General features: G+C 43.1%; 1 protein-coding gene across 6 annotated transcripts in view; it reads right to left on the bottom strand.

The window, feature by feature from the left end:
* The window catches only part of PIK3AP1 (phosphoinositide-3-kinase adaptor protein 1), a 121,592-nt gene that overhangs the window by 32,522 nt on the left and 76,634 nt on the right, over positions 1-12,436 (bottom strand). For all 6 annotated transcript variants that reach the window (XR_014026683.1, XM_081329586.1, XM_081329587.1 and 3 more), the window contains exon 11: positions 7,367-7,432. Coding sequence is in view for 5 of the 6 variants with exons in the window: in XM_081329586.1 (XP_081185712.1) it covers positions 7,367-7,432 (66 nt within the window). In the remaining variant the exon portion in view is untranslated. The remainder of the gene's footprint in view (positions 1-7,366; positions 7,433-12,436) is intronic.

The following is a 12,436-nucleotide window of genomic DNA, read 5'->3' as shown; positions in this document are numbered from 1 at the left end:
AGAAGCTCTAGACAGGATCAATAAAACTCCTCAAAGGAGCACAGAAGGGAAATAAACACAGAGGAACATGAAATTAAATGGAGTAGAAGCATATGATCCAAAGGCATTTAATGTCAATAAAGCTCAGCAATCAGCATCATACTGAAGAAGGCTTTGCCAAACACCACAAATTAGAACACTAGCATTGCAGAACAGGACATTAGTTGCTCTAATGATTCTCTTCTCTTCATCAAATTTTGCAGTTGGTGGATGGCATACTTTTATTTTATTTGTAATCCAAAAGTGAAAGAGAGTCAGTTTCAAAGGTGAAAGGGAGACTTTTTTCTCTCTTGCCTTTTCTTGTAGTAATTTTATGAAGATTATAATTTACAATAATAAAAACTAATACAAAATAAAAAGGAACAATAAATAATAAAAAGCAGAAAAAAAAGAAAAACATGATACATCACACACACACACACCTTTTCCTTTCCACACCATAAATGTAAACAATTTATGAACTTCTTACCTTCTCTTACAATACAACAAATAATCTTTTTCCCATATCCCAAATCTTATCTATAAAATCAATGCCTCATCATTCAGTCTTAATCAGCAAAGTCCATAACAACACTTTTGATCAAACATATCAATTTTTTATTCCTTCCTTTTAACAATTTTGATCTTTAATCTTTCAAATAACGTCCTAGAATTTGGTTTCTTTTTATCTTTTTTCTTTGTTCTTTTTCAAAAAATTCTTCAAAGTTTTAAAAATTCTCTTTTGTAAATCCAGTGTAGGAAAGTTACCCAGGTCACTCCTTTGGTTTGTTATATGTATATCCATTTTAATTATTAAGATATCAGCAGGCTTCATTTGTATACCCAGTGTAACATTTTTTCCATATCATTCTTTTGTAGCCTATTATTTTTAAATCCACTTTCAGATCAGTCTCAGTCTTGTCCAGTAAACTTATTCCTCTTCCATAGCATCTTTTAAACACAACCTATCTATAGAGGTAGATACTTTTAAAATTAACTTCTGTGTCCATTATTCAAAAATACCCTTCTATATAGCTAATGTTAAAGTAATTTGGTCCATTCTGTATTATTAAGTCAAATTTAAGCATTCTTATCTTTTAATTGTAATCTTTACTTCCTTCTAGTTCCTTAATTTCCAACCTTCAAAGTACCATCCTAGCAAAACAAAAGCACTTTCCCATAGGAAGGATTTTTATAATTTATTTCAAAATCTTTTTTTAAATCCATCTGGACCCTTAGTCAGTTGGAAATTTTCCAAAATCAAAATTCTAATCATCTTATTGCTGTTTATTCCAAAATATTTTTTTAAGTTCTTAAACTAGTACTTAAATTTTTTTCACTAAAGATTGAAGGAAATTCACCCTGTGCTATAAAACGGGTTGATTCAAAGGTTCCTAATAGCTGAAAAGCTAGTTCTGAAAGTGATTAGAAAAAGAATATGTCAATGAAGATTCTCAGTCATTGAGGTAGAGTTGAGTCATGGCAACTGGACTTCTTTTCTTTCTGGTTCAAAATGTTTTGTTGCTTATCCAGATAGCTGCTTCAGTCTGAACAAGTTGGTCAGGGGGACCCCATATATGTCCTCCAAGGTGGTTTCATTTCTTACCTAATCTGAATAGGCTCGTTAGGTGAGTAGGAGAGAGTTGTTGCACCTAAATCCTTTCTCCTAAGTGGGTCATTTCCTATGGGCTCCTTAGAGAACCTGCAAAGTGATCTTGATTTTCCTTGGGCCTGATGTAAGAGCAACATAAAAAATGGGGGACCGGTTGTGTCTGAGACCTCTACCTCTATTGACGGAAGGATTTTCCACTTTGGTTTAAATGGATTCCTTCACTCCTCTCTCAAACTATCTCATCTATCTTCCAAAATGTGAACATTATGGCCCTTAGAAGCGTGTCTCTTTTAAATCAGAGTTCCCCAACCTTTTGGCATCAGAGACTGGTTCCGTGGAGAGAGGTTTTTTTTCACAGACCGGAGGGGGCGTGGTTTTGTGTGCTGCCTACATCCTGCGGATGGGGTTTTGCTTGCTTGTGCGAACTGGTTGCTGGCATGCTATGGCCCACGGACTGGGGGTTGGGGACCCCTGTTTTAAATGAAGGTACAGTGCCGATTTTAGTCCTATGACATTGCTTCTCCTGTGCTGGGCCGTCCTCTTGTGTAAAGGCTGCTTAGTTTCTCCAACATACTGCTCTGAACACTCTCACTGAACTGGAGTTCATTCACTAAATTACTCTTTATGTTTTGGTGTCAGATAATTAGGATTTTATCTCAGTGTTTTGGTGGGTTTGAAGAATACAGATATTAGGAAAACACCACATATCTGTCTTCTTCAAGCCCACCAACACAATACTCTGCCTAGTCACCTAACAAGTTTATTCATATTAGACAGAAATGAGAAATGAGAACCACACTGGAAGACATATATAGGGTCTTCCCTCACCAACTTGCTCAGTCTGAAGAAGCTAATTGGATAAGCAGTGAAATGTTTCAAATCAAAAAGAAAATAAGAGTAGTTGCCATGACTCAACTTCCAGATTAGAAAAGGAAATTTGTGAACCGTGCCAATTGCAGTTTGAGCAAAGATGGTTTTCCCTTGTCTCCCTTGAACTCTAAACCTGCTAGAAACCCCTGGCTCATTGCCAGCTCTTCATTCCTCCACTGTAGTCAGAGCCATTGTCTGCAGTTCATCATTTCTTCCCCAAAAATCCTGACTTTTCTATTGCCTTTTCTGTGTGCCCTTAATGTCAAGTTCAAAGCACATTTTTGCTGGTCCGGCAATTATTGCTTCTCAGCTTGCCAACAAACTTGGGGGGAGGGAAAGGGATTGAAAAGCAGACTTCAAAAGATCAAGAAAGCAGACTGTGAGAACCAAGGACAGTTCACCAGGTGTCTGGCAAAACCCAGAGACACTTTCTCATAACAATATTTTTCCACCTAATTGGGCAATGTGGCCTGATCAAGAAGGGGGAGGGGAAATTCTGTACTTTTACTATATGGAATTCGGTGGGATTTTGCCAGAGCTGCCTTTGCTTGCATGTGTGCTGAAATGATGCACTCAATAAAGTTTTACATTATGAGTTTGGAAAGCCTTGAAAGTGTTTATTTGGTTGGGTTTGTTAGTCGGAACCTTGAGAGTAAACCAGCTCTCTTTTAAGAAAATCTTTCTCAAGGAGTCCCAAGCTCCTGCAGCCTGTCCAGTCACCTCCGAAAGAGCTGTGAAGATTTGGGAGAAGATGGCCAGAGGGGGACCAGCAAAAGAGAGCCCAGCCATGGCCCAATTGGACCGTGGGGCAGAAACTCTGATGACCCATCCAAAGGAGCAAACAATAGCACGAGATGGGGCTGCCACATCAGGAAGCCACAGTCAGATGGGGAAGGAGATTGGAGGGTTGTGGTGCCGAAGGCGGCTGAAGCCGAGTTCTCACTGATCTTCCTGGAGGGGGGGGTGCAGATCCTGAAGTGGAAGGGAAAGAGACCAGCAGATTGGGAGAAACAGGTACAGTGGAGATATATGACAGCCTGTCGAGCAGCTGAGAGAGAGATTTCTTGGGCTGGACCTGCAAGGAGGGGAGTCAGTGTGAAGGGTGTAACTGTCCAGTCAACTTTTGGTGACCGCTTTGGGCCTGCTACCTCAAACATGACAGAGAACGGGACGCACGGCCGCTATAGGAGCAGCCAGCCCCAAAGAACTGCCATCCCACAACCTAGTTTGGTTTTAGTCCAAGCTGCTGCCAGGCTCTCACAAGCAGTGGCCCAGCAACAGGAGACCATTGGACAGCCACCTCCCCAGCTGGCGGCCACTGGTGCCCAGCCCTGGCCTCTTCCCATATGAAGAAGGGTGGCTACTGGGATACTGGGGCGAGCCAGGCCCCCTGGAACCCCCACTGATCAGTTACATTTAATGGGAATCTGAAGAAATTGGCATTTTTCCTGAATGAGGGGTGGGCACACTTGGACCGGTGATGGAGCCTCCATGGATGCCATTGTGACCAACCTCGAGGGAGAAGCAGCAGAGTGGGTGATGGGACTCCATGACAAGGAAGCCCCCGAGTTAGGGGACTGTGATGCATTCCTGGGGGAGCTCAGAAACTGCTTTGGAGACAACACACAGGTCGAGCTAGCAGAATTTGAGATCTGCGCCATCAGACAGGGAAGCAGACCAGTAACAGAATACATTAGAGAATTTCGGAGACTAGTGGAGAAGCTGAGACAGAGGCTGGAGTGACTCTTGGTCCATTACTTCAGGGATGGCCTCAACTAAGAACTATTTGCTTCAAACACTCCCGGATCGAATCTAGGATTGGTGCCAACTGCTGACAAACATGGAGCTGAGCCTAATGGAATACAGGAGGCATGGAGGAATCAAAAACCACCCAAAGAAGAGGCAAGGGAGATGTCTGTTGAGACAGAAACCCACACCAACTGCTGACCCTACTGAATTTCCAAGGCGCATACCTGGCCCCTGCTTCTGATGTGGCCAGGAGGGCCATCGGGCGGCAGCATGCCTGGCACCTGCCCCAAGGGCGGCCCAAAAACCCTGAATCCCCCAAACCTGAAAAAAACAGCCAAGAAGGGAAAAGAAAAATTTTGACCAGTGCACCAGGTCATTGAGGTCTCGCCCTCCCCAGCGGCAAAGGGGAAATAACTCCACCTGGGGAAGACTTGCAGTTAAATCTCTATGCAAACTAAAGCAAGGAGGAAGATGACCTAATAGTAAGTGAGACCACCAGCCCCTAATTGGCCCAGGTGGAGATTGTAGTGTCTAGCTTGAGAGCGAAGGGAGTACTGAAGGCCCTGAGAGAGTCCGGGTGCACCAGATGCTTGGTCAGCTTTGCAGACGGTATGCAACCTGGGGTTGTGGGTGCGGAAGCTGCGCGAACCTCTGAAGTACGAACAAGTAGACAGCTCCATGGTGGTGGGGATCACCCACCTCCTACCTAACCGAGCCAGTGCTCCTGAATTTAGGGAAACACAAAGAAAACATTTGATTCGTGGTGGCACAGAAGTTGGCTGAAACTATGATATTGGGGCTAGCTTGGTTAGCAAAGTGGTGCCCTACCATACATTGGGGGAAGGACAAGAAGCATGTAATGATGGCGAAGATGATTCCAGGGCCCTTGGGGGAAAAGCACCCTGAAGCTAAACATCAGGGGGAGGTAAGGAAGAACCCTGACAGCACAAAGAGGGTGTTGGAACAAATGTCAGAAGCTCCAGCCATCCCCAGAGAATATCAGGACTTAGCAGAGATGTTCAGTGAAAAAGAATGAGATGCTTTGCCTCCCCATCGTCCCACAGACTGTGCAATTGAAACTCCCCAAGCCAGAAATGTACTTGATGACTCCAAAAGAGACAAAGGAGCTGAAGGACTACATCAGAGGTCCCCAACTTATTTGGTTTGGTGGCCCGGAAAGGGAGGCAGGCACCCTTACACACGCACGCATGCATACAAATGGGCGGGATGCTCGGGGCAGCGCTAGTGCCGGCAGAACATTCAGGGTGGGGCTAATGCCAGTGGGGTGCTTGAGGCAATGCTAATGCCAGCATGATGCTCAGGGCGGTGCTAGTACCAGCGGGATGCTCAGGACGGGATGGTGCTAGTGCCGGCAGGATGCTCAGGACGGTGCCAGCTATGTGAGAATCTGTGCTGTGTGTCTGGGGTTGTTGCAGCAGGTGCCTTACCCAACCCAGCCATGGGAAGAAATAGCCATGGACTTCTTAGTCAAACTTCTGGAAGGTAGAAGGAACACTGTGATGTGGGCAGTGGTGGACCTGTTCTCAAAGCAGGCCCACTTTATAGCATGATCCAGCCTCCCATCAGCCTAGAGACTAACCAAGATGTTCCTGCAGCATATTTACTGGCTCCACAGAGTGCCTAAATGCATAATCAAGGACCAAAAAATCCAGTTCACGACCAAATTTTGGTGTGAATTTATAAAGCTAATAGGGCCCTCCAAAGGTCTTAGTTTGGCTTTTCATCCAAGCACGAATGGGGGCCCAGAACGAGCCAATGCAATGATAGAATAATACATGTGTTGTCAACTACCAGCAATCTAAATGGGCAGAGCTCCTGCCATTCGCTGAAGTGGCATACAACAGTGCTGTGCACAGTAGCACGGGGCTTACCCCCTTTAAGATACCTACCAGAGTGGAGTTTGTGCCGATGCCGGAATGCCCAAGGGAAACCCCTTCATCAGTCACGCTAATTGAATGGATGGATTCCCACCCCAATGAACGTTTCATATAGGAGATAAAATGTATCTTTCTACAAAATACAGTTGAGGATTCCCTGCAAGAATCTAGGTCCCAAATACATAGGGCCTTTCCCAGTTGTGAAAATTATTAATCTAGTTACAGTAGAACTGAAATTACCCAGAATATTGGGTAAAGTGCATTCAATATTTTACTGCAGGTTCCAAAGCTGATTATGAGATTTAGATTAAGATTTAGATTAAGAAAAGAAAGCTCCTGGTCCAATAATAGTGGAGGGCAAAAGTCATTACAAGATCAAGCGAATCTTAGACTCTAGGATCTATTAAGGGAAACTACAGTACTTAGTACAATGCAGAGGTTATCCAATAGCAGAAGTGAGATGGGTTAAACCCCACAACATCAGAACAGAACATTTAATATTTCATGCCAAGTATTCTCAGAAACTAGGGGCGTGTAAGTAGGAGGCGGAGGTAGAGGAATGGCCTTAATATGTGTTTGCTATTTTCAGGTTCCTTCCAGGTTTTAAGAGGGTCCTAAAACACTCAGACTCACATCAAACTTCATGACATAGGAAACAGGAAACAACCTCAAAGGCCCCAGAAGGTATCAAAACCCACCACTCCCAGCAACATGTGGTCAGCTGCTCCAGAGCCTCATGTCTTGTGGTTCTGTTTTTCAATAAACTCCAACTTTCTTTCTAAAGCAGTCTCTATTTTGTTTATTCCTAGCTTGGACTGGACCTGATGAAGATTTTTCATTCAACAGCTTCTCCAGAGATTTTTTTAGTCCCCCATGAACTTTTTCCAGAATCCTCTATTTATTTAGTTAAATTACATTGAAGATCAAAATAGCCCTTGCATGAGAAAACAATAAAACCCATTGCAAATATCAAGAAATTTGCACAGCTGAATTTATAAAACTTCTGAAGTTCCCAAAATTACTACATAATTTAACATTTGATAGTGTAGTAAATTTAGTATTTCTAGAAATGTCTGGAGACCTGTCAAGTTGGATTTAGGGGTTGGAGAGTGTTTTTTTCTGAGATTGTGTAAAAACAGGGAAGAAAAGTCTTATTAAGAAAGTTCACCACTTAGATAGAAGAGGAATCACATCAATATCTTCTGTAATCGTAACTCACCTTTGCCAATATTTGTTGCAGAAACATAAAGATTCCCAGATTTCTCTTGACCTTTTCCTGCAAAAACTGAACATGTACAATATATTTAAAACATTTTAAAAGTCCATAATATAAAGTTGTGTAAGTAGCACATATTAAAAATGTTATAAATAGTATTGAAATATAAATCAAGTTATCAAACATAACATCAAAAGAAATATAAATACAAATAGGAACAAAACTCAGAGGAGTACCCAAAATTGAAACACATTTTAAAAGGGAGAGAGCTCTAGACTTTATGAGTTTTTAAATGATATAGGTGTACAGAAATTTTATCACCATAAAACAAGCTTTTAAAGATACAAGATAACATAACTCATTGAGGCCCATTTTGACCAATACAAACTGCAGGAGAACTGTCTTTCAGAGGAAATCTTCCCTGTGAATCAAAGACAATTTGTTTTTAAAAAAAAACCTTCAAACTGAACTATTTTGGCAATGCAAAAAAAGCCACATCACGACATGTCACGTGACGCAGTGAGTTTGACACCCGTGATCTAAGAGGTTGTCATAAAAAGGGAGAATAGACATTGTTGGTTGCCTAGAGCAGGGCTTTTCAACCTTTTCACAGATTGTACCACTTTTAGGACATGACATAAGTACCACCAGTGCTTAGCAAGGTGTCAAAAACTTGATGTTAGTCATCAAAAAGAGGGGAATTTTGGGCTTTACTGGTTAGATTCACTTATTGATATAGAAATGGCTAGTTTATAATATTATGGAAAAGTAAAAAGTTGAGGTTCAATGTTAATGCTTCCTTCTGCTGCAACAAAGGAAGTCAGAAGTCAATGCCTTTTCTTTTTTCCTTCTCCCCCTCACTTTCCCCCTTTTCTCTCACCCTTTGCTCACAAAAGCCCCTCACTCGCTCTTTCATTCACACTTTGCTCTCTTTCACTCATTCACACTTTGCTTGCTTGCTCTTTCACTCACTCACACTTTGCTCACAAAAGCCTCTCATTTGTTCTCTCTCGCCCTTTACTCACGAAAGCCTCTTGCTCGTTCTCTCTCACCCTTCACTCGCAAAAGCCCCTCTCTCCTCACCAGTTTGCTAACAAAAGCCTCATCTCTTCTCTTTCTCCATGTTTTTTTTCTCTCCCTCTCTCACCAAAACCTGTTCCTTTTGTAGCTTCTCCTCTCTCTGCCCTCCTCCTCTTTTTCTCTTCCAGGTGTGCCAGAAGCTCCAACCAGCATGTAGCCACGTGTGCAGATCCTGGGGCTTCTGCTGAGCACTGCAGCTCCAGCTGATCTGCTCCAGACATGTGCTGCACCATTTTAGCTCACTCCCTCCCCCACTACACTTGGCTAGGGGTTACATACCACCTGCCAGGTGCTAAAGTACCACCGGTTGAAAAGCCCTGACCTAGAGACTATTACTACAAATAATAGGTTAAGCTGCAGGGAGATAGATTAAGTTTATTTATTAGAGGTTTCTGCTGATGACAAAAGTTGTTGACCAATTGAATAAGTTAGTTTATGAAGTGATCTTTCCCTTCCTCAGAGGTCTTCAAATATAGGATGGATAGCAGCCTGCCCAAAATGTTTTTGCAGCTCCTGCAGTGAGTAAGGGATTGACCAAATTACTTCTGAACTACCTTGCTTGAATCTCTAAACTACTAGATTTAGAGTTTAGATTTTATTAGATTTATATAACGCCCTTTCCCGAAGGACTCAGGGCGGTTTACAGGGCATTTTAAAATCACATCAATATAAAATACAAAGTTAAAAGAGAATTAAAAGATTAAATTATCCCTGAAAATAAAACCCCAGTTAAAATTCTCAGCCTGGGTCAGAGAGCTCAAATAGCCAAGTCTTCAGGTCCTGGCGGAATGAGCGTAGGTCAGGGGCAGTCCTGAGCTCCACGGGCAGCTGGTTCCATAGGGCAGGCGCACCCACAGAAAAGGCCCTCTCCCTGGGTGTTATCCACCGGCAATCTTTTACCGGCGGCACCCTGAGAAGACCCTCCCTCTGCGAGCGCACTGGACGAATGGAACTTGATGCTGGCAGCAGGTGTTCCCTCAAATATCCCGGACCCAAGCCATTTAGGGCTTTATAGGTCATCACCAGCACTTTGAATCTCACCCGGAGAGCAACCGGAAGCCAATGCAGCTCACGGAGTAGAGGTGTTACATGGGAGTATCGGGAGACCCCCATCACAACACGCGCGGCCGCATTCTGCACCAGTTGTAGTCTCCGAATGGTCCTCAAGGGCAGCCCCATGTAGAGAGCATTGCAATAGTCTAAACGGGAGGTCACGAGCGCATGAGTGACTGTGCGTAGGGCATCTCGGTCCAGGTAGGGTCGCAACTGGCGCACCAGGCGAACCTGGGCAAAAGCTCCCCTGGTCACGGTTCGTATATGATCTTTCAAAATTCAAAATTGAGCCGTGAGTCCAGGAGGATGCCTAAGTTGCGAGCCCTATCAACTAAGAATCTAGTAGAAAATTATGCAGAAAATTATACATTTGACAGCTGTTATGTAATTACTATAACAATGAGGACTTCATATATTATGTTTTATTTAATTTAGTTTCATATACTTAATATAAAGTCAACTCCATAGATACCTTACAGTTTTCTTGAGAATGGCTATTAAAATACACTGGAATGTACTGCATGAGAAAATGGTTCCCAAAGACACAAATAGGGATTGAGAGACAAGCAAGAACTTAGAAGGAAGGTATGTAACTATAAACAAAGGATATGACAGCCCTATTTTGGGGGGTTGCATTGCACTTGTCACTTGAAATTATTTCAACTTCTCAGTATAAGATCTCATAGTAGATCAGTAACAGAAGTGTAACTACACTTTAGGTTGTGTTAATTCTCTCCTAGACAAGAGCAATTATAAAGTAAAGGTATTATTTAAGGCAAAAGCAGAGATAATGGGTGGAAAGCACAAGGAAATTTATTAAGACAGTAGGAGTATTTCCTGAAAGTAAGAACTTTCAGCTAATGCAGCAGTCTCCAACCTTTCCAGCTTGGCGACCCAGCGTGGGGGGGAGGTATGAGTGGCAGGCTTAAGCATACAGCTCCCTTTAGGCAAGCGGCACACATGCACCCTCCACTCACGCGAGTAGCAGGCACTTGCACATGCACACAAAGCTCCACTCGCATGAGCGGAGTACACTTGAGCAGAGAGCACTTGTGCTTGCCCACGAAGCTCCACTCACACGAGCAGAGGGAGCTCTCCACACAAGCACACTCTGCTTATGCACATTTGCCTATCTCTCCCACGGCTTGGTTTTAAACATGCCGTGGTGCAGTAGTGGGCCACAGCTCAGGGGTTGGAGATCCCTGAAAACCCCTGAACTAATGTTCCTTTTCACTGGAAGTGTCAATGCTGCAAACATTGGATGGTTTTCCTCTGACAATATAACAGGCAGTTTTTTCCTTCTAACTGTTTTGCTTTGAATCAATGAAGGGAGGGAAGGTTAACCCAGTTGTTTTGATAAGATTGGCAGGCTACAGAAAGGAAGTGAAACTTTACATGTTAAACTAATAGAATAATGTGATTTATGACATGTAATTAAGGGAGGGAATTGTGCATGATATGATATGTTTAGGGGAGGAGATTTCCAGTTCTGGCATCCATCCATGAGTGCCGATACTTCATTTTCATTATTATAGACTTTTTAGAATAAAACAATGCTGGACTGTTCTTTGATCTGTCTTGTTAATCGGAACCATGACATCATCCCAGAATCTATTTTCTTTCAAACAATGGGATGAGTGGAAAACAGCCTTCAACTGACCCTTGGGTAGCTACCAGTTCAAAGTCATGCCATTTGGACTGCAGGGGGCCCCAGCTGTATTTATGCAGTTGATTAATGAGGTCCTACGTGATCATTTGTACAAAGGGGTTCTGGTGTATCTGGATGACATCCTGATATACAGTACAAGTATGACTGACCATATAAAGCTAGTGAGAGAAGTGTTAAAGAAACTATTGAATGCCAAGCTTTATGTCAAATTGTCAAAATGTGAATTTCACCAAACCCGATTAGATTATCTTGGCTATAGGATTTCCAATGAGGGCATTGAAATGGACTCAGCCAAAGTGAAAGCTATAATTGAATGGCAGCCCCCAAAGACTCGCTAACAGCTCCAGAGCTTTCTAGGGTTTGCCAACTTCTACCTTCAATTCATTCCCTCTTTTGCCGAGACTGTTCTACCCCTTACAGAACTACTCAGAACGGGCAAGGGAGGGGGAAAATCGTGACCTGGCCAACCACTAGCATGGACTATGAGTTGTCAAACAGCTTTTGAGAATTTAAAAAGACTATTTGCTGCTGAGCCAGTTCTAAAGCACCCCTGTCCCAGGGAGCCCTTTGAAATCCAAGCTGACGCGAGGGACGTTGCAGTCAAAGCTGTATTACTGAAAAAGAACAAAAGTGGAGTACTACAACCCTGCACCTACACCTCCAAAAAATTCACTAAAAGCAAGAGAAGATGGGCAACCTTGGAGAAGGAGGCCTTCGCTATTAGGTGGAGCCTGTTAAACTGGCAACACTATTTAGAGGGAGCAAGGTGCCATTTGAAGTATGGACAGATCACAAAAACCTACAGGCACTGAAGACCCCCCAAAAACTGTCCCCAAAACAAGTGCAGTGGGCACAGTACTTTAATTGTTCCAACTTCACTCTAAAGTACATACCGGGAGGAAAAAACTTCTTAGCTGATGCGCTATCCCGATTGCCCCAGTACAAAAGCGAACACAAAGAGGTCACTGAGGCAATTATCTCCAGTTCACAACCTGCAACACAACTCACACCTTGCAGAACCCCAAATCCTGATGACCTGGGAGCAAACAAGATAAAACGAGAGCTCCTCACCGATCAATGATTCAAACATAATCAAACCTCCCTAACATGCAGGGATGGTTTGGCATACAAGGGGGGGAGCAGTATCTACCTGAAGTCCTTTGTCTCAATGCTCTCAAACACAGCCCTAATGTAAAATAGGCTGGACACTTTGGATATTTAAAAACACTATACCTCATCCGCTGGCAATTGTGGTGGATGGGGCTAAAACA

Source organism: Vipera berus (assembly GCF_964194415.1).
Source record: "Vipera berus genome assembly, chromosome: 5".
NCBI lineage: Eukaryota > Metazoa > Chordata > Lepidosauria > Squamata > Viperidae > Vipera > Vipera berus.
This window is presented reverse-complemented; position numbering and strand designations above follow the sequence as displayed.